The sequence below is a fragment of the Sarcophilus harrisii genome, chromosome 6 (assembly GCF_902635505.1).
Source record: "Sarcophilus harrisii chromosome 6, mSarHar1.11, whole genome shotgun sequence".
NCBI lineage: Eukaryota > Metazoa > Chordata > Mammalia > Dasyuromorphia > Dasyuridae > Sarcophilus > Sarcophilus harrisii.
This window is the reverse complement of record NC_045431.1, coordinates 198,746,539-198,766,308: the sequence shown is the minus strand read 5'-3', so window position 1 is coordinate 198,766,308 and position 19,770 is coordinate 198,746,539. Positions and strand designations below refer to the sequence as shown.

General features: G+C 36.8%; 1 protein-coding gene across 14 annotated transcripts in view; it reads right to left on the bottom strand.

Moving 5' to 3' along the window:
• The window catches only part of SOX6 (SRY-box transcription factor 6), a 633,323-nt gene that overhangs the window by 101,183 nt on the left and 512,370 nt on the right, over positions 1 to 19,770 (bottom strand). For 10 of the 14 annotated variants that reach the window (XM_031942052.1, XM_031942057.1, XM_023506259.2 and 7 more), the window contains 2 exons: positions 18,160 to 18,239; positions 16,366 to 16,488 (listed from right to left, as the gene is read on the bottom strand). In XM_031942052.1, the coding sequence (XP_031797912.1) occupies positions 16,366 to 16,488; positions 18,160 to 18,239 (203 nt within the window). The remainder of the gene's footprint in view (positions 1 to 16,365; positions 16,489 to 18,159; positions 18,240 to 19,770) is intronic. The other 4 variants (XM_031942058.1, XM_031942061.1, XM_031942059.1 and 1 more) reach the window with 1 other exon arrangement.

Sequence of the window (19,770 nt, the reverse complement as noted above, 5' to 3'; positions counted from 1 at the left end):
GGGGTCTAAGGACAATCAAACATGGAAGAACCCTTATTGTTGCTTATGAAATCCTTTAGTTTTAACATTACAATAGAGTTCATATAATATTATCTTTTTCCTTTGAACAATATCAACCACTGTAGCATAATGGGTAAATGACTGACTATAGAATCAAGAAGATCTGCATTCAAGTTCCACTTTTGACAGATACTGTGTGACTTCCTCTCCTCCTATAATCCCTTTACTTCTCAATGCCCCAGATGACGCTTTAAGACTAAGTTGCAGATGAGAGTGTTAGGATTTTTAAGTATTCTCCAAGTCAAAAAACTCATAGGTCTAGACAGCCTTCATGTTATTCCTCAAAACAAAATCCATACACCTCTACCAGCACTGCAAAAAAAAAAAAAAAAAAAACAATCTGATGTATTTAAATGCAGGTTAAATTATCTTAAGGAATTCTGACGACCTCAACTAGAAAAGAATGAATTCTTGAAAAATACCATTTACCAGTTTATTTATCCTATCTGATTACAGAATCATGAGATTTAAGTATTTAAAGTACCTAAAAACAGATCTAGGAAATATAAACACAATTAAAAAATACTTTTCTCACAAATAAAGACAGAGATAAACAACTGGAAAAATATAAATAGCTCATGGGTAGGTCAGGCCAATATGATAAAAATGACAATTTATCTATTTTATTTATTCAGGTCATACCAATCAAACTACCAAAATTATATTATAGCACTAGAAAAATATAATAACAAAATTCATCTGGAAGAACAAAAGGTCACAAATACCAACGGAAACATTTTTTTTAAAGTAAAGGTAGGTAGCTTAGCAGTATCATCAATACAATCTAGTACTGGCTAAGAAATAGAGAAGTAAATCAAAGGAATAAATTAGATACACAATAGACAGTAGTAAATGGCCAAAATAACCATAGTAATCTGTAAATGCAAAGATCCAAGAATTTTTTACAAGGACTCATAATTAGACAAAAATTGCTAGAAAAACTGGAAAGAAGTTTGACAAAAACTATGTATAGACCAATATCTCACCCTGCATATTAAAATATGGTCAAGCTGGGTATATGATTTAGATATAAAAGGAGTTACTATAAGCAAATTAGGAGAGCGTGGAATATCTTGTATGTCCTAGCTCCAGGTAAGGAAAAAAATGTATGACAAAGCAGAAAATAGAGAGAATTATGGAAAGTAAAATGGATATTTTTATTATATTAAAATTAAAATTAATTATATTAAAAAATAAATTAAAATTTTTGCACAAACAAATCCAATGCAGTCAAGATTAGAAGAAAAGGAAAAAAATGCTGCAAAAAAAATTATGGCAAGTTTCTTTGATAAAACCCTTTCATTTCTCAAATACATAGAGAATCGAGTCAAACCTATAAAAATGTGACTCATTCCCCAATTGACAAATGGTCAAAGGACATGAAGGCAGTTTTCAGAAAAAGAAATCAAAACTATCTGTAGTCACTAGAAAATAAATGCTCTAAATACTACTGATTAGAGAAATGCAAATTAAAGCAGCTCTGAAGTACTACCTCATACCTATCAGATTAGCTAATATGACAGAAAGGAAAATGACAAATGTTGGAAGGGGATATGGAAAAATTAGAACATTAATGTACTAGTTGGTAGTTGGTAGAGGTCTGAACTGATCCAATCATTCTGGAGAGCAATTTGGAAGTATACCCAAAGAGCTTATAAAACTGCATATATACTTTGACCCATCAGTACCACTGCTAGGTCTCTCTTTGTGAGAGAGAAAAGAAAAAGAGAGAAAGAAAAAGGAAAAGGATCTATATATAGGATCTATATATACAAAAATATTTATAGCAGCTCTTTTGGGAATGGCAAGAATTTGGAAATTGAGGGGATGCCCATCAAGTGGGGAATGGTTGAAAAAGTTCGTGGCGTATGATTTTGACAGAATACTATTGTGCTATCAGAAATAATGAGCACTATGCTTTCAGAAAAATCTGGAAAAATTTACAGGAACTGATGCAAAGTAAAATGGCAGAACCGGAAGAACATTGTACACAGTACCAGCAATATAATCCAATCATCAATTGTGAATGACTTAGTTATCCTTAGCAATATATGATCCAAGACAATTCTGAAGGACCTATGATGAAAAATACTTTCCACCTCCAGACTGATTGAGTCTGAATACAGATTGAAGCATACATTTTAAACTTTATTTTTCTTGGGCTTTGTGTGGGGTGAGGGGAGATTTGATATGTTTTCTTTTGCAACATGACTAATATGGAAATATATTTTGCATGACTGCACATGTATAGTCTATATCAAATTGCTTGTCTCAGAGAGGGAGGAGGGAAAGTATGAAGGGAAGGAAGGAAGGAGTGAATTAGGACTTCAAAATTTTTTAAAATGTTAAAAATTGTTTTTGTATGTATTTGGAAAAAATTAAATATCCAAATATCCAAAATATCTAAAAAAATTAAATAAATGGGGGGAAGTACCTTAAAGATCATCTTATCTACTCCTACTTTACAGATGAGGAAACTGATGCCCAGAAGAAAGATTTGCTTTATAAGAATTATCAATTTACCTATTTATTCAACAATTGTATAAATTATATCTATACTACTTCTTAATCTGTCTCTTGAATATATATATGTACATAGTATATGTATCTCTCTCTACATATATGTGTGTATGTATATATGCATACATGCTAGTTTTTCCCATAATATAAATTAGATGCATTTCTAAATAGTTTTATACAAATGGAATCTCAGCATGTCAAATCATTTTTTCATTGTCTTTCATTATAAAATTAGGCACTTATGCCTCTGAAAATGTCATTAGTGTCAAGATCTAATAAAATCCCACTTAAGAATTCAACTTTTTAAAATTATATTTAAAGGAAAAACTAACCTTCACTGGGAAAAATAATAAAGATGATGAATATATTCAAAGTCAGCCAAAAAATACTAATGAATAGTCCCTAGAGTTATTTTTAGAATTGAAACCAAAACTTAAAGGTCTAGGGGAAAGTCACCTATGACTGCTTTATTGAATGGAATCCACTGGACTAGCAAGCATTAGAACCTCCTCAAACTTCTTCCTTGCCATGTGAAGGCAGTAGAATATAGATCTATCTTTGACTGCTTAAGTCCTGTTTGTCCTGGACTTGGTGAATATCACTAGCCTTTAGAAATGAAGAAGGTGATCTGGATTAAGGAGTAGAAGAATGCAATTGGGACAATGATAGAAAATATATCAGTCATTAAATAGACAAATGGGGTAGTGTTTTTATTGGAAAACAAACACACACAAATACATAACATATCAGTAAACAAAGAAATAGATGTGCCCATCACTCAACTAAAGTGCTACAGGGGCCTTTACACTTAGTTTACTATACTTTACACTTAGTTTACAGCAAATTATTAACTGTACATACAGATCATCTCCTTGATTTACGAATTTTGTAAGTTCTAATTTCTGCATGATGGATTCAAGGTGTATTCGGTTTTAGCAGGTCAAAATTAGGGAATACAGACTGCCACAAACAGGAGCGTATAGGACTGAGTAAATGTGAACTGCAAATAATTTTGGGACATCATATAGGACTGAGTAAATGTGAGCTGCAAATAATTTGGGGACATTCATAGAAAGGCATAAATAAGTTCTTTACCAAAACAAAGAGAACAAAAATTGAGACAACATAGAAAAGTAGAAAGGCTCCAAGGTCACATAGCTAGAGATCAGACTTGAATTCAGATCTTCCTGATTGTAAAACCAATGCTGTACTGCCTGGGTTTTAGACCATTAGAGTTGAAAGAGACTTTAAAGATAATTTGGCCTTTTCCAATGTTTTGTGGAGGAATAAACTATTAACTGTATTATGCAACTGTAATTATATAGATCCTCCTCTGTATCTATATCTCCTACTAGACTTCAAATTCCTTGAGTGCAGAGATAACCATTTTATTTATCTTTAACTCCCTGACAGGATCTTACATATATTAGACATTCACCAAGTATTTGTTGGGGAAGTCAGTGAATTTCTATTCAATTGAGAAAATCTAGAACTGCATCCACCAGAGCAAAGATGATGCAACTATGGCCCCAAGACACAGCTTGAAAATTGGAACACACACACACACACACACACACACATATACAAACACATATATACATACACACATGCACACTTAGGGTAGGAGGGCAAAGGGATGAGTGAACTATTAAGCATAATATTTGCTTATTTAAATGGGTAGTATATTGTAATGGTGCCTACCTCACTAGATTGCTGTTAGGATCAAATAGAATATTTGTCAAGAACTTTAAAAACCTTAAAATGATAAATGTATATACATGCATATATATACACACATACACATATATACCTCTGTATATATATACATGTATGTATATATGTATGTATGTATGTTACTTATTGCATGCTAAATTCAGATTATTAGCAATAATTGGCATATATTCTAGTATTATCAACAGTATGATCATTATTATTATTATCATTATTATTAGTCTGTGAGTCGAGTATGTGATATGGGCACTCTTTTTTCTTATTCAAGAACTCAAATAGTTGACTCAAGTAGAATATTCATTGATTTCAAAGAGAACCATGCTGTTCCATTCCTTTGGCTAAAAGAAATCTTTCTTGGGGAAGTTAATGATTTTATATGTGTGTGTGTGTGTGTGTGTGTGTGTGTGTGTGTGTGTGTGTTATATATTTGCGTGTGAAAATATATGTATGTATATATATTTCCTATTATTCACTAGAAGCTTTGTATATAACATGAGAAATTAGAAATTAAGTCCCATTTGGTCATAAGGAATGGAATTTTCTGGCATCAAAAATATGTACAATTTCAGAAAGTAGCTTTGGAAAATGCTTCCTTGATGTGGCTCAGTCCTTTTTCTGCCTTCCTGCTCTTCTCCTCAGCCTCTCTCTGTTACCATTCCAAGGATGTTGCCTTTTCTCATGCCCTAACTACAGCGTCTACTACTAGCATCTCTTAAGGTCAAGAGAACAAAGATTAACCTGATCAGTACTGGCCAGTGGAAAATGAATCTACTTCCAAAAGGGAAAAAATTTTCTTCTCTAGGTAGGAGAGGCAATGCCTGTAGAGTTCTCTCTGGGGCAGCAGACAGGACTAAAGGTGAGTCACCTACTCTGCCTCCCTTATTGACTGTAATTCACCTCAATTCACTATTTTTTTTTAAAAGCAGACTGCTCACCACCCTGAGGAATATACTAGGCTGTACAGTTGTAGAATTTGTTTTTTGCTTTAGAATTTGTTTTGTGTTTGATTTTTTTTAACTGAACCTCTGATACAATTCAATGACAAAAATCATATCTTTATCCATTTGAGCACTAAATGCCCATCGAAATATACTTAGTTACAGGAAATTTCCGTAAGTAGTGCTTTCTCATACACAGAATGCAGCACCATTCTGAAAATCCTACTCAGTCACTTCCATGCCAACCTAGAAGGCCAGTCTCTCTTCAACAGAAGCTCATCCGAATAGGAGAGACTAAGAACAAACTAAGCTCCCTCTTGCTATATTATCAGGTAACACAAATCACCAAAATCTATGTGGAAGAGGGTTCTTTTGAGGCCGGAGGTTTCACTAAAGAAAATTTTTAAAAAGAATAAGCCTGTAGTGGAGCTACTCAGAAAGCTACTTAACCAGCATCTCTGCACATTCCTCATCCCACCCTCCCACCCCTCAGTCCCAGTTATCATCAGAGACAAGAAGGTTTCTTTCCAGCAGACAAGGCCATTTGGCAGAGTATTGTTTTAATAAAGTGTCACTTCTTCATCCAGTGCCAAATTATGAAAAGTTACTCAAAGGGTATTTTTATACCCATGGCATTTGAAAAACCAAAATCAAAGCTTCCATAAGCTGTTGACTTATGGTTCTAAAAAAAAAAAAAGTTTCATAAACTGTCCTGAACAATCTGTAAATTAAATCATTTGAAAGAAAGCCTTTTAATATGCTATAATTAGTCTTGTCTTTCAGAACATGACTTTACTGTAAATACTCCTTCCTGACTCTCCTTGTGTCCCAAGGTTCCTTCAAAGGAAGCAGCCGAGCGATAATTCAGCATTATTCCTGCTTCGCTGGGCTAATCACTTACAGAGCAGCAAAGACCCTATGCTCCCTGCTGCCCAGCTCCTGCAGCCTCCTGGCCTGAGGCAGGCTTCCCGACAACCCAGCAGCATCCAGATGTCAAGAGGAATACATCCAGCTCCTGATGCAGTCTGTGCTCCATTCCAGTATGTTCTAACATCTGTTTCATCTGCTGGCATGCAACCTGCTGAACACACTCCAATCAGCAGCCCAGGCTTGGGGGTGAGGAAGGTCAGCACTCCCCAGATAATCTGGGGACTCATCGGCTCACTCGGAGATCATGGGACTTGCCTAGCAACTCCCCAAACAGTCGGGCTTTTACACTGAGCAGAAACAAATTAATTGTTCACTTTAAAATGAAAGTCTCAATATAACAGTTTTCACAAAAGGTAATTTTGGTCTAGCCAGTGTCTGCCTAATGCATTGTAATTATTTTCATTAGATGCTGAACTCCTTGAAGGCAGGGCCTAGATTGTACTTTTTTTTTTTATCTTTGCATCAATGGTACCCAGGCATAGGGTCCTGCATTTTTTTTTAAATGATGTATCATATGTAAAAAGCTATCAAAGAAAATAGTGATTTTCCTTTCAGTGGAACTCTTGAAATAAAGACTGTATCCCCATTCATCAAGGATGTTTAGGAAAGTATTTCTGCTTAGATAATGAAACAAATAGCTCTTCCTTGGTATCCCTTCTAACCTAAAGATTCTATGATTTTATAATTTCATAATAAATATTTGTTGAATTGTACTCCTGAAGCATTCAGGCATTTGGTAAGTATACTAATTACTTGAACCCTGATATTGGTGTGTTAACAACTGAAAACTCCCTTGCTGAACATGGCTTCCAAAATAACCTGAAAGATTTTACCCATTTTCCAAATTTGACAGCTAGCGCTGTCAATTAAGCACTATTGGAATAAGACTAACTACGTTTCTCACAAACTAGGATCATCAAGAGAGTCTCTAAAGGCCTCAATAAACCTATGAATAAAATACAACTTAGCCCAGAACACTGCCACTCCCTGCTCAAACCCCTACTTAGAACAAGAATGAAGACAAAAGTTTCATAAACACTATTGTATAAGTTCCATAAATATTATTATGTAATCAAAAACTTTTATAGGTTCTGGCTTTATATCATGTTTATTCCCCTCCATCTATTTTTCACATTTGTTTTCCTTTTTTTTCTTTTAACAGTAGAAAGGAGCTAGAAACACCAAAACACATTATATATTCCATAGCCAAAAAAAAAAAAACTGTATGCTGATTTCCTGTACTTGTAATAATCACCCTGATGTGAATGTCTATTTGCATGATAAATACTTATATATGGCACAGAATATTCTTTGTTGGTTCAATGTCAATTTAGAAAGAAGACTCTTAAGGAATACCTCGGATTTGTCTTGGGATGTTGGATAATTTTTTTTAAGTCAATTGCTTCAATGAATATCTACATGGGTCCCTTGGCCTAATAATGAAGAAAGGAGTCAGGATCTAAAAGGATCTTGATTGGATAGAACAATGGACCAAATCTGAGAAGACAGAATTTGGTTGGAGGAACTTTTAAAAATTCTTTGGGGTCGAAAAGGAAAAAATCAATCTCAAAGAATTTCTTCCTATTGATTGAGAGGAGAATTGGGAGAAATGTTGGTAGACAACAGTTTATACACAAAAACTCTGGGAGTTTTAGTGGCTAAAAAACTCAAAATATCAATGATATGACATAGCAATATAAAACAACAAAAACAAAAAACCTCAAATACAATTTTTGGATATGTTAATAACATGTATTTCATTCTGAGTGCCACATTTTAGGAAGGACTGAAGAGCATCTAAAAAAGACCACTCAGCATGGAAGGGGACAGGAGTTCAAGTCATAAGAGGATCTATTGGAAGAACTGGAGTAGAAAAGGACTATCATGTAATGAGAGATTAAATTCCTACATCTTGGGCTCAGTGGGAAGAATAAAGAATGTGAATTACAGAAAGGCAGACTTTAATTTAGAGTAAGAGAAATGTTCTTGACAAGAGGGGCTTCTCAAAAGTGGAATGGAATGGTGCTTGTCACTGGGCAACATAAAACAAAGCCTAGACAACTACCTGTTAGGGATGTTTTAAGAAAGAATTCTGGCTGGACTAGAAAGTCACCGAAGTATCTTCCAACTTTGAGATTCTGTGATTTTGTGATTCTGCTTCACTGTTCTAGGAAGGAAAGCCAAATGGGAAATCTTTCTACAAAAAGGAGTGTTCCCTCCGGAAATGAAATTATAATGGCAATGAGAAAGTATATTGTTTTGGTCATTAGTCAGAAATACAAATCTCATACATTATCATTTACTTTCAAAAAGTAACATGGTATCTTTCAGGGTTCACTGATGGTATCACTTTCTAATCATTGGGGTTTCCCTAAAGTCCCCTTTAATGGCAGATGAGTTGTTTGCTAATTAATAAAGTAATTGCAATACCAATAAGATGATAATTATAACTTTATCATGGGTGATTCCCCGTCAAGGGATAAAACATAACACTTTAACAGTTAATTCCATTTCTACAATAAGTGATGAAATGACTTAACAGGATGAGTTAATGTGAAATATCCCCAGATACTATAGTTTGGAAACAAATACATAAATTAAAAACAGCTTTATTTTAAGCATTATGAGTTAGTGATTTTCAGAGTAGGAGACAGATATGAAGTTTTTAAACAACAAAAAAACTTTAGTTATGTATGAAATGTGTATCTTTTTTAATTAATGATTTCATCATAGGGGACTGGTAATGAACTAAATGACTATTGTTTAAAGATTATTCTAGTGAAATTCAGAACTCATTCATAATCACCAGACCCTCACTGATGACTTTTTTCCATCAACAGTAACTTATGAAGTGGTGCTATAAGACATGAACCCTTTCCATTTGAATCAATAAGGGGAATACCCAGATATATGAAATTTCAGGTCTGTTAAGTATAGCTATAAGTTTATTATCACATTTCTCAAATACTCCCTAGAAGACAGAAAATGAGAGTGATAGACAAGATATTCTTTACAACACAACTGATGTCTTTAAATTTATACTCTGACCATGCTTTGATCAAATCTTATATTAGCCCTGAGTAAGCAGAGAGAATGAAACAGATTAGTCACTAGTATTTAGAATGGGGAAGGGAGAAGAGGGGAGAATGAACTGAAGTGAAACATTTTCTAACAACAATAACTTGAATTTTTAGATCACTTTAAGGTCTGCAAAGTACTTTTGTGGGGTTTAAATTGTGTGAACTTTTCTCCAAATTAACTCATTGCACGGATGGGTACACAGAGACAAATATAGACTTCATGGGACACACACTACTGCTTGCAGTTACCACACTCCTCTCCCAAGGAATTGGGCAAGGAGGCAATAGACACAGAATTAATAAATATATACTGGCTCTACTGGTCAGAAGTTTTATCACTCAACTGGGGCACGTCTGAAGGGAAAACCCATTCAGCTGTAGCTTCAGAATCCCATTCAATTAACATATGATTAAAAAATGTTTTCGTCCTTGCTTTGCCTGTTCTGCCACCTGATATATCAAAACATTTAAATTCCATTTCTTTATGATTTCTATTTCTTAAAAGCAGCAAACATGGTGTGGTTGGGAAACAAGAGACTTCAGAAAGATTCAGTTATTTGCTTTCCAACCTTTTGATGTATCTTTAACCACACCCACTCCTTCAGCTCTAACTTAGCCCATAATATATAGATCAGGACTGATCTACATCTCACCACTGGACCCCAATAGCTCTTGGGGAAAAAGTGAGGCTGATGACCTTGCATAGCCCACTCTCACTTAAATCCAGTTCACTTGCATGTCATGGAATCATGTTCTTGATGCCATAGTCCTCTTCAAGAAAAGGATAAACAACAACCCATAATATACTTTAAATGAACAATACTTTTAAGTTTGTCCTTAGGTCAAACAACAGAAATATCTGCCATTCCTTGGAAGAAAAGATCAATAATTACAATCTACCTGACAAACCCTGCAAAATGTATTAATGAATTTTGTATAGAGTAATCTTTTAGATCTCCCCATTAGAAACTATCTTCCCTTCCCCTCCAAGTTGGAATTCACATCACATTTGTTTGCCATCTCTCTTAACTTTTTATAATGTTCTATTTTCAGGCACTCATAGCATTTGGAGGTGAAGAGAACCTTTAAAAATATCTGCTTTGTCCAACTCCTTCCACCCCAGGGAGGGTAGAATGAGTTGACCAAAGTGAAGCAACTGCCAGACAGAGTAAAAAGTTGTGAATCCAAGTCCTCTATGTCCAGATCCAGGGTTTTTTCCATTAGGTCAATCATTGGATCATAGTTACTTAACTTAGGTTCCATGAAGATAGATGCTCATCAGACATCTATCCTTGTGTTCTGCACCCATAGGAACAAGAAATGGTGATCAAAAAATGAATGAATAAGTGAGTATATCTCAATGTCTCATTAAAAAGCTCTAAATCAATTTGCAAATATCCAAGGCTCTATCTGCTAGAACCCACTCTTCCTCAACTCCAAGGTATTACTTATGATACCTGAGGGGAAAAAATCAAGTTTTTAATGAAAAAAATTAAAAATAGATTTATGAGATGTTTTTAGCTGTCAATGGTTGAAAGGGAGTTTTGGGACTAAACTTCTCCTCTGTAAAAGGAAGCAAAGAGAAATCAGATTTTCTGAAGCTAAAGTCTTATTAAAAGATCTTTCTATCATCTATCCTCTAATCCTTTAGCATCTCATCCCTTCAACCATCTGATACATTTCATTTGCTATATTTTTAATCCACATATGAATTGAAGACTTTTGGGTAATTCATAAAAGGTATGCTCAGTATTCCTACCACCTTCCTCTGAATCCCTCCAAAGGAGCACCCATAAGAAATTTAAACTCCTAGATATGGTCCCTCTGCCAAGCCACCATTAGAAAGTATGATGCAGCTAGATCCAAAGTGAGGTGTGCATCCTGGTGTGCATCCTGGCTCCCTTGAGACCAGAGTGTCAAACTCACTGGTCCCATAATTCCCAAGTGAGGCCCAAGCCAGATTAAAATGTAATTGGGACATATTTAACAAAATAAACAAACATATAATACAACATAGATAATGTTCATTCATGGTCTTCTAAGTCAATATGCAACCCAGGAATCTGTTTCTATTAGAGTTTTACAACCCTAGTTTATACTCTGTCCTGATTCAACCCTGGTTCCATTCTTCTCACCATTTTCTGTCCCTTATCTCCTTATAAGCCCCAAAGGGTATGTGTGGTTTGTGGTGGCAAAAGGAGTCAGGGAAAGGGAATAAGTAAATAGCAAATTTGTAAAATAGTAAACATAAGAAATGAATAAAAATAAATAAGGGAGTGATTAATGGGGAACACAACCACCCTCTTTTCAGAGTGTCATCCTATGTCTATTCTCCTAAATAACAAGAGATTTTTGCCTCTCTTTCTTCTCCTTCATCACAGGGTTCACCCTTCACTCATTCATTTGGTCCATGTCAAATTCCAACCTCCCAGGTCAGCCCAACTCACATTTCAATGTTATCACAATGGAATACTTTTATGATTTCCAGCTCAAGTGAATATAATCTCAGAAAGAGACAGTCTGAATAGTAACATTTCCCAATCCTGATGGGCCCTCTTTCCATTTCCATTCCTCCTCAGAAACTGACAATATCATTTAAATAAAATATGTGTTTGTATTCACTTTTGCAAAACTTCAATTGTTCTCTTTCATCTTTGCAAACTTGGCAGGAATGGAATGGTTTCATTTTTGCACATCTTCTGATTGGTATAGTCTTTCAGAGTGCCTTACGGCTCTAATTAAGCCCCTTTCCTTCAGCTTTCTCTATACTTTATACATAATTCCCATCGAATAAAATGGAAAAATTATTTACATAGCCATTTCCCTATTTCCAAATTTTCATTTACTATTCCCTTCAATTAGGTCACTACTCACATTATCGTTATAAGAAGTAGTCGGTTAAAATATGTCCCACTAAAGCTAGGTAGTCTTTGAGTGTGCGATAAAAATCATTCTCTGAGGCTAATGAAGACAGAAACTCTGCCTGTAACAATATTAAGTTTGTTTTCTCTGGTGATTCAGAGAAGTGAGCAATCTGTCAGTAATACATGGAGTGAAATTACTTGTCTTATAGGAATTCCCGCTGACAGTCACTCTATCTCAGGGCTGACCTAAACATCTCCCTGCTGACAAACAAATTACTCTGTCTAACTTTGAAAAGGTAACTAGCTGGTTTTTAATTTTGATTGGTCTTTCAGAATCTCTTGTCCATTTACTCATTCCGACATTCTTCATTGTGTTAAAAAAAGAGAGAGAGAGAGAGAGAGAGAGAGAGAGACAGAGACAGAGAGACAGAAGAAGAAAGAAGAAGAAAAGGAAAACCCCTTGGTTGATACCTAGCAGTAGCTGGGGGTGATGGGGGGAGGATTGTTATTGGGAGGAGGCTGGCAACAAACCTGTTATTGCCTCTCTCCTAGATGGTTATGTCAGATAAAACTGTTAAGTGTGTCTAACCAACATTAAGACTGGCAGTGCCGCCAGTGACTGACTGGGTGAGTGAACACATTACCGAGACAGTATTGTAGGAATTAATTTTCTTCAATAAAGTGATTTTTAAGGCTCATATATTTCACAATCTAAACATATGTCACTGTTTCATAAACAAAATAAATGGATTAAAATAATACATTACCAATATGCTGACACATGGAGATATTTTAATTAGAAATACTTAAGCTGTGTGATATTTAACGGCTGTATTTGCTGAAGAAGAGCATGCACCATTTAATAAGAAGGCACAGGGCAGGTGTATTGCTTCACAGGACATGGTACCAGACTAGTGCCTAACTACTTTTAGTCTAAGCTACAATTATCAGGCAATATTTGTCTCAATAAAAAAAAAAAAATTGGTTTTAAGGTTGTTTTCCATTTGGAAGAAACTACATAGAGTCAATCCTCTTAAACCATTTTTTTCATTGAAATAAGTCACCGAGAGTCTAGTTCCTGAGAAAAAAATTTATATTTCTTCATAAAAGGCCGCATTTAACATCTGAGCTATTTAAAGGACCGTATTTACATGACTGTCACATTACATCGGACCCCTTTCCCTACACATTCTTCTTGGCTTACTTTAAGGACCAATGCTAAAATAGCTGAGGAAAGCAAATGTCAACCGTGCCTTGAAATTTATATGTGTGAGAGAATCAGAATAAGTAGAAATGTAATATATTGTTTACTGTACTGAGTGCCCTCTGTTCTCTGAAAGGTCAAAAGCATTGTAACCTTAGAGTTGCAGTTTCTGATTGTTCCCAGGGTTAAAAATGTTATCAAAATTAATGGTTCAAACCCTTTCAACCTTCAAATAGATGAGTATGCAGGCCTCCATCTGCTGAATGGTTCAACTAAAAATAGAATTCTTTTTGGCCTTCACTCTTACAATAGCATGCCCCTGAGGCACAGTGAGCAGAGCCTTGGATCAGTACCCAGTACAACAACCAAAGGTCATTATTGTGTCTCTAATAGGAAGGAAAGGTGGAAGGAAGGGAGGAAGGAAGAGTAATAGGAAGGAAAGAAGAAAGGAAGAGAGAGAGGAGGAAGGAAGGAAGGAAAGAAGGAAGGGAGGGAGGGAAGGAAAGAAGAAAGGGAGGAGGGAAGGAAGAGAGGAGGGAGGGAGGGAAGGAAGAGAGGGAGGGAGGGAGGGAAGGAAGAGAGGAGGGAGGAGGGAAGGAAGGAAGAAAGAGAGGAGGAAGGAAGAGAGGGAGGGAGGGAAGAAATCAAAGAAGAGAGGGAGGGAAGGAAAAAAGAGAGGGAGGGAGGGAAGGAAAGAAGAGAGGAAGGGAAGGAAGAGAGGGAGGAGGAAGAAGGAAGGAAGGAAAGAAGGAACGAAGGAAGGAAGGAAGGAAGAAAGGAAAAGGAAAGAAGGAAGAAAGGAAGGAAGGAAGAAAGAAAGAAAGGGAAGGGAAGGGAAGATGGAAAAGGAGTTAAATCAAGCTACTCTGAATAGGGTTTTTCAATTTTAGATACCTTTTCTTCCTTCAGTTGTAGAACCCATAAGTTGATTGAGACCTGCCTAACCTCATTTGTGTCATAAGTGACAAATTCTGAAGGACAATGCAAGGGTCAAAGCAAGCAGGGATATGTTTGGAACCACAGTGCACTCGTGTGCACATGTGCACACTTGACATAAGCTTCTTTTTTCCTGAGGAACCTGTATTTAGGAATGAATTCGACTAATATAATTGTAATGCTTCGTTAGTATCAACAGTTTATCATAGCTGTTGACAGAGCTGTGGCATTTCCTTGTTTAGCTTGCAAACAGATGGGGGTGGGAAGGAGGAGACAGAGAAAATATCCTTAGCTCAAAATGAAAGCAGCTCTTCAAATAATAATAATAATAATAATTTTCAAACCTGCTATAAAATTGAGAGAAGGAGGGATTATCCTAGGGCAGTTTTGTCACAGATTTCATGTAGCAGCATCTGTATGTAAGGACTAAAGAGATATGTGTCAGCCGAGCTGTTCTGGGATTTCCCGGGCATCAAGTAGTAACCATGCTGGGAAGGCCTGGGAAACCCGCCTGGCAAACAGGCTCAGCCTTTGCCAAACTGTGTGCCATGGACTCTCCAGCCTGGGTGAGCTTTCCTGACAGGCAGGGGGAAACTCGGGAGGAGTGAGCAGGGAAAACAGGGCAAGACACAGAGGGGCTGAGAAGAGCTCTTGGTCAGTCAAAATTCCAAATGAAAGCTGCATGGGCTCCCTCATTAATAGACTCCCCATTCACCCTAATTAAAGCAACTGGCATGTGGCATGTGTTGTGCAGATGGATCAGTAGTGGTATACACAGCACTGTGTGGATCTGGCAAACAGAAATCTGGGTTCATGTTTTCCAGTCACCAAACAGATGCCAGACTTTTAGATGCTGCAGTGAAAAGAAGGGAGAGAGAAAGGGAAAGGGCTCTAGAGAGAGAGAGAGCAGGGTTCGAGGAAGGAGGTAGTAACACAAAGTAAAGCAAATACAGAAGGATGGAGCAAGGCAGAAATAGACCGGGGAAGGAGAAGGAAGTGACAAGTGGTACCCAGACCCAGGGGGAAAATAAAGATAAAGGATAGAGAGTGCTTGGGTCTAAGCCAAAGCCACCTGTCTTCATGGTGCTGCTAAACACTCAGTTTTTCCTGCCTTCTGCCCTAGCTAGGGAGGCCTGTTTAACTATAATCCTATAATCGCCCAGACCCACTTCTGACATTCAGGTGACTCTGCTTTCTCTCCCTCAGACACAATAGATACCAATACTAATGCCAATGCAAATACTAAATTTCCTATTACAAACATAGACCTCAAAATGTCCTGGAAAACTCTACTAGTAAATTGTACTGGGGGAAAAAAAACTATCACAAATGAAACTGTTGCCTCCAACCCCCGACATAACAGGGATCCATAAAAACTTTAATATGTTTTAAATAGGTGGGGCCACACCAGATATTCATAATCTCCAATCTACATGGAGCGAAAATCTTTCAAAATACAGAGACCTAGCAGAGGAAGTCAAAATCTTATAAGAGCTAAATGGATGGAGGGGCATCTCTTCCCTGATGGTGCTAAACAAAATAAATAATAAATATAACAAAATAAATAATAAATAAAGATAATCACTAGTATTTATATAGTCCTTTTTACATTTGTTAGGTCATTTGATCTTCACAACTACTCAAGAGAGGAGGACATTCTTTTTATCCCCATTCCCCATTTACTGATAAGGAAATTGAAACTGAGAGTGATTAAGAGTCCTGGTCATTGATCTACTTTTGTAATCTTGAGCACATGTTAGTGCCTCCATTTCTGCAGAAGCAAAATCATAACCCTAGTCCTGCTATTCTCAAAAAAATAGGTATGAAAATCAACTGAAACAAAATCTGTGGAACAGGTTTGAAACTCTATAAAACAAGACAAGGGGAAGGAAAAGGGAAGAGGAAAGGAAATTTAATCTACAGAAATGGTCTCTGGGAGCCTTGCTTAGGTTCTGTTGTGGTTCTCTTCTATGAGAGATAGCCCCCTGCGAGGTCTCCTCACCTGATGTGTTCCCCTGGTCCCCATTTTTCAGAGAAAGCTGGGAGTGTGTTGGAACAAACAACATTCCCACCCACAGAAGCATCAACGGAAGCATTCATACCTCAATCTTTTTGTGGTTGTAAGACTGGCCACCACCATGTTCAAAGGTATCCAAATTCCTGCCATAACGTTCACTTAGGCCCTTTAGTCTTGGGCTAATTTGTGGGTGGGAGGCATGCCCTTTCTGTTTAGTAGCGTAGCCAGCAAAAAAAAACAAACAAACACTCTATCAGAACCTGAGTCACGAAACCAGACATTTCTCAACTTGGGGGCAACAACCACGCCAACAAGGGACAGATTAAGACCTCTTTTCTCCTAGAAAAATGCTAAATCGAGGTCTTGGGCTTATGTTTTTGCTTTGGGCAGACAGGTACATTTGAATGAGAAATGAGAAGGAGAAAAGACTGCCTAGATGGGGAATTCTCTTCACCAGCATATCCATGATAGAAATTTGACTTGCCCAAGATCATAAAGCTAGTCAAAGGCAGGGTCTGAAATCAAATCATCCTGACTTGAAGTCCAAAAGTTATACCCCAATGATCTTAACATTATGCATTATTATATATTGGCTTCTGTATTCCTTCCTCTCTGACCATTTTCAATGACTACAGGAAGTGGTTGATTAGTGATTGGGGAAGTGGAGATGAGAGGAGGCAAGAAAGCAAGAGTTGTCCCCTATGAACAGAGAGCCCGGAGCAAGGCTGTGACAGTTATTGGAGGCGGAGACTTTAGAAAGTGCTCCATCATCTTTGACTTGGCCACACAAAAATGAAATACAAAATGATTTTGTTGTTATTATGAAATTGTTTGTTTTGGAGGTTGAAACAAATAGATAGAGAACAGAAATATATGAGGGAGATAATAACAATGATTAGTAAAATACAAATCCCCTAGATTGCTTTAGGAATCTTAAACATCTTGAAATTTTAAAATGAAAATGCTATTTTAATGGATTATTTATTCCCCATATTCTTCACATGTTCATTATCCCACATTTTCTAGCATTTCTAATTCTAAATACTTGATAGATATTTTTGACACTCATATTTGTGTTTTTACCTGTAAAGACTTATCTCCCAATGAAAAACTATTTTTAGAGTGACGGAGTTAGAAAAGCATTTAGATGTTATTGAGGCTACCCCCTCATTTTATAAATGGAACAACTGAAAGGAAAGGGCACTTACTAAAAGTCACCCAGGGAATAAGTGGCAAAGATAGGACCTGATGGTTATTTGCTTAATGTTTAAATCATTTTCACCCTGAATAATTTCATGAATGAAGGCAACTAGTGGGCTAAGACCAGAGGCCCTACCTCTGATCCCAATATTAGAAAGGTTGAATGATATTACACAAATACAGAGTCTTCTTAAAGTTCTTGGGTTGGTCAATTATGAAGCCATGAGGAAGAAAGAGACCATCCTTCCCTCTATAAGAGGCAAAAAGTAACAAAACACCCAAACACTGCTTGGATGCCTGTGAGGAGGAGTGTGAAAAAACCCATTTGAGGAAGAAGCAATTTTGATTAATAAAAAAGAAAGAAAGAAAGAAATTCAGGGGAGGTTATACTCAACATATCTAAAGACAACTGGGCATATATTCATTAGCAACTATTGACTCAAATATTCTGTAATACATAAGACTAAGTCATCATGTCATTTTCCCCCTTTTAAAATACTGAAGTTGGCAGTCGGCATTCCTATTTGTCTTATGGTAAGTACATAAGGTGTTAATCCTTCTGGGCTATGCTTAAAAAATTATTTAACATTCAGGCCATTATTTAGCATACAGCTGGTTAGCAGTTTTCCACTAAAGTGTTGGCTGGTGGCCCACATTTTTTTTTTGTTTTGGCACATACCTGGAGCTGTAAAGGGCTCAGTCCAGAAGCAGCAGCAGCTGCCATTGTTGATGGAATGAACTGTACGGGGTAGTTATCACCTGTCGGAGAGAACAATGCATACAGGTTTAGACAATGAGCAGAGAATCATAGCAGACAAGTACAAACAGGGTCTTCATGTTGCTTGGGCTCTACAGTACTGCTTTAAGCCCAAACATCTGCAGAGACAAAAGGCTGTGTTGGGCACAGACTTGTAGTGTTACCTTGGAACTTTCCCTGAGTGAAATTGCTAGTAGGCAAACTGGCAATGCATAAATGTGATGGGAAAGAGAAAAAAAAATTAAATGTGCAATTCAAGCATGTTCTCTCCATTACAAATCATGTAATACATCATTTTTGAGGAGTACAAAAATATCTTGAAGCCAACTCGACATGCAGTGCACCAAAGATGTGTACAGGCTTTTTCTATTAGAGCTGCAAATGGCTTAGGGAAACATCCTGGCTCAGGAGGCAAAACAAGGCATTAGCGCTCAAGAAAGAAGATGAAATGGGGAGCTTCTCAAGTGCTCCTGAGTTGGGGCTGTGCACAAGAAGGCAGACAGAGACAGAGGGAGACAGGGAGGGATCCACAGAGAAAAAGAAAAAGAGAAACAGACAGAAAGACAAATGAACACACAGAGAGACAAAGAGACAGAGACAGAGGGATACAGGGAGAGATCCACAGAGAAAAAGAAAAAGAGAAACAGACAGAAAGACAGATGAACACACAGAGAGACAGAGAGACAGAGACAGAGGGAGATAGGGAAATCGTCTTTATCCAATAGAGAGGGCTGAACTACACAATCTCAGCCACCAGCTTTCTGGAAAGTCTTATTTTTCAGGCCCTCCCTGGGTGGTAAAGGACCATGAAGATTAAAGAAATTCATAGAATGTTGGCACTGAAATAAAGGCTAAGAGACTATTTCTAAGAAACCTGCTCCGTCATTTTACAAATGAAGATATTGAGAGCTGGAAAGGGAAAGTGGCTTCCCCAACATTACATGATATTGATAACAGAATGGAGAATAATATCATACTTAAAAAACTAATTAGATATCCCAAAAGAAATAAATTTTATTGGTAAGATCTCCCTATTGTATAGTCTAGTAGACTTGTTCATTTATTCAGCAAACATTTTTCAGTATGATGAATCGGACAAAGTTGGCCATGGAGACAAGAAGGACCTGGCAGATTCAAATCCTACTTGTGGCCATACTGGCCATGTGCCCTTAAACAAGTCCCTCTAAGGTTCTCAAACTTTTGTTCTCAGTATCTTCATGTTGTTAAAAAACTATTGAGGATCTGTTCAAAGAGTTTTTGTTCACATAGGTTATATTTATAGCTATTTACTATATTAGAAACAAAAAATTATTTTGAATTTGTAGATCCCCTGAAAGGGTTTCAGAGACCCCAACAATTCTTAGGACTACACTTTGAGGACCACTGCTCTAAGCAAACTGTCCTTCAGACAATTCTCTAAGGTTACAGAGATATTTGCAACGTACACTGGCAGGAATCTTGTCATCAGGAAGTCCACTACCTTGCCTGATGAAATCATAGATGCATTTTCTCTTCCCTTTTCTCCACTCTATG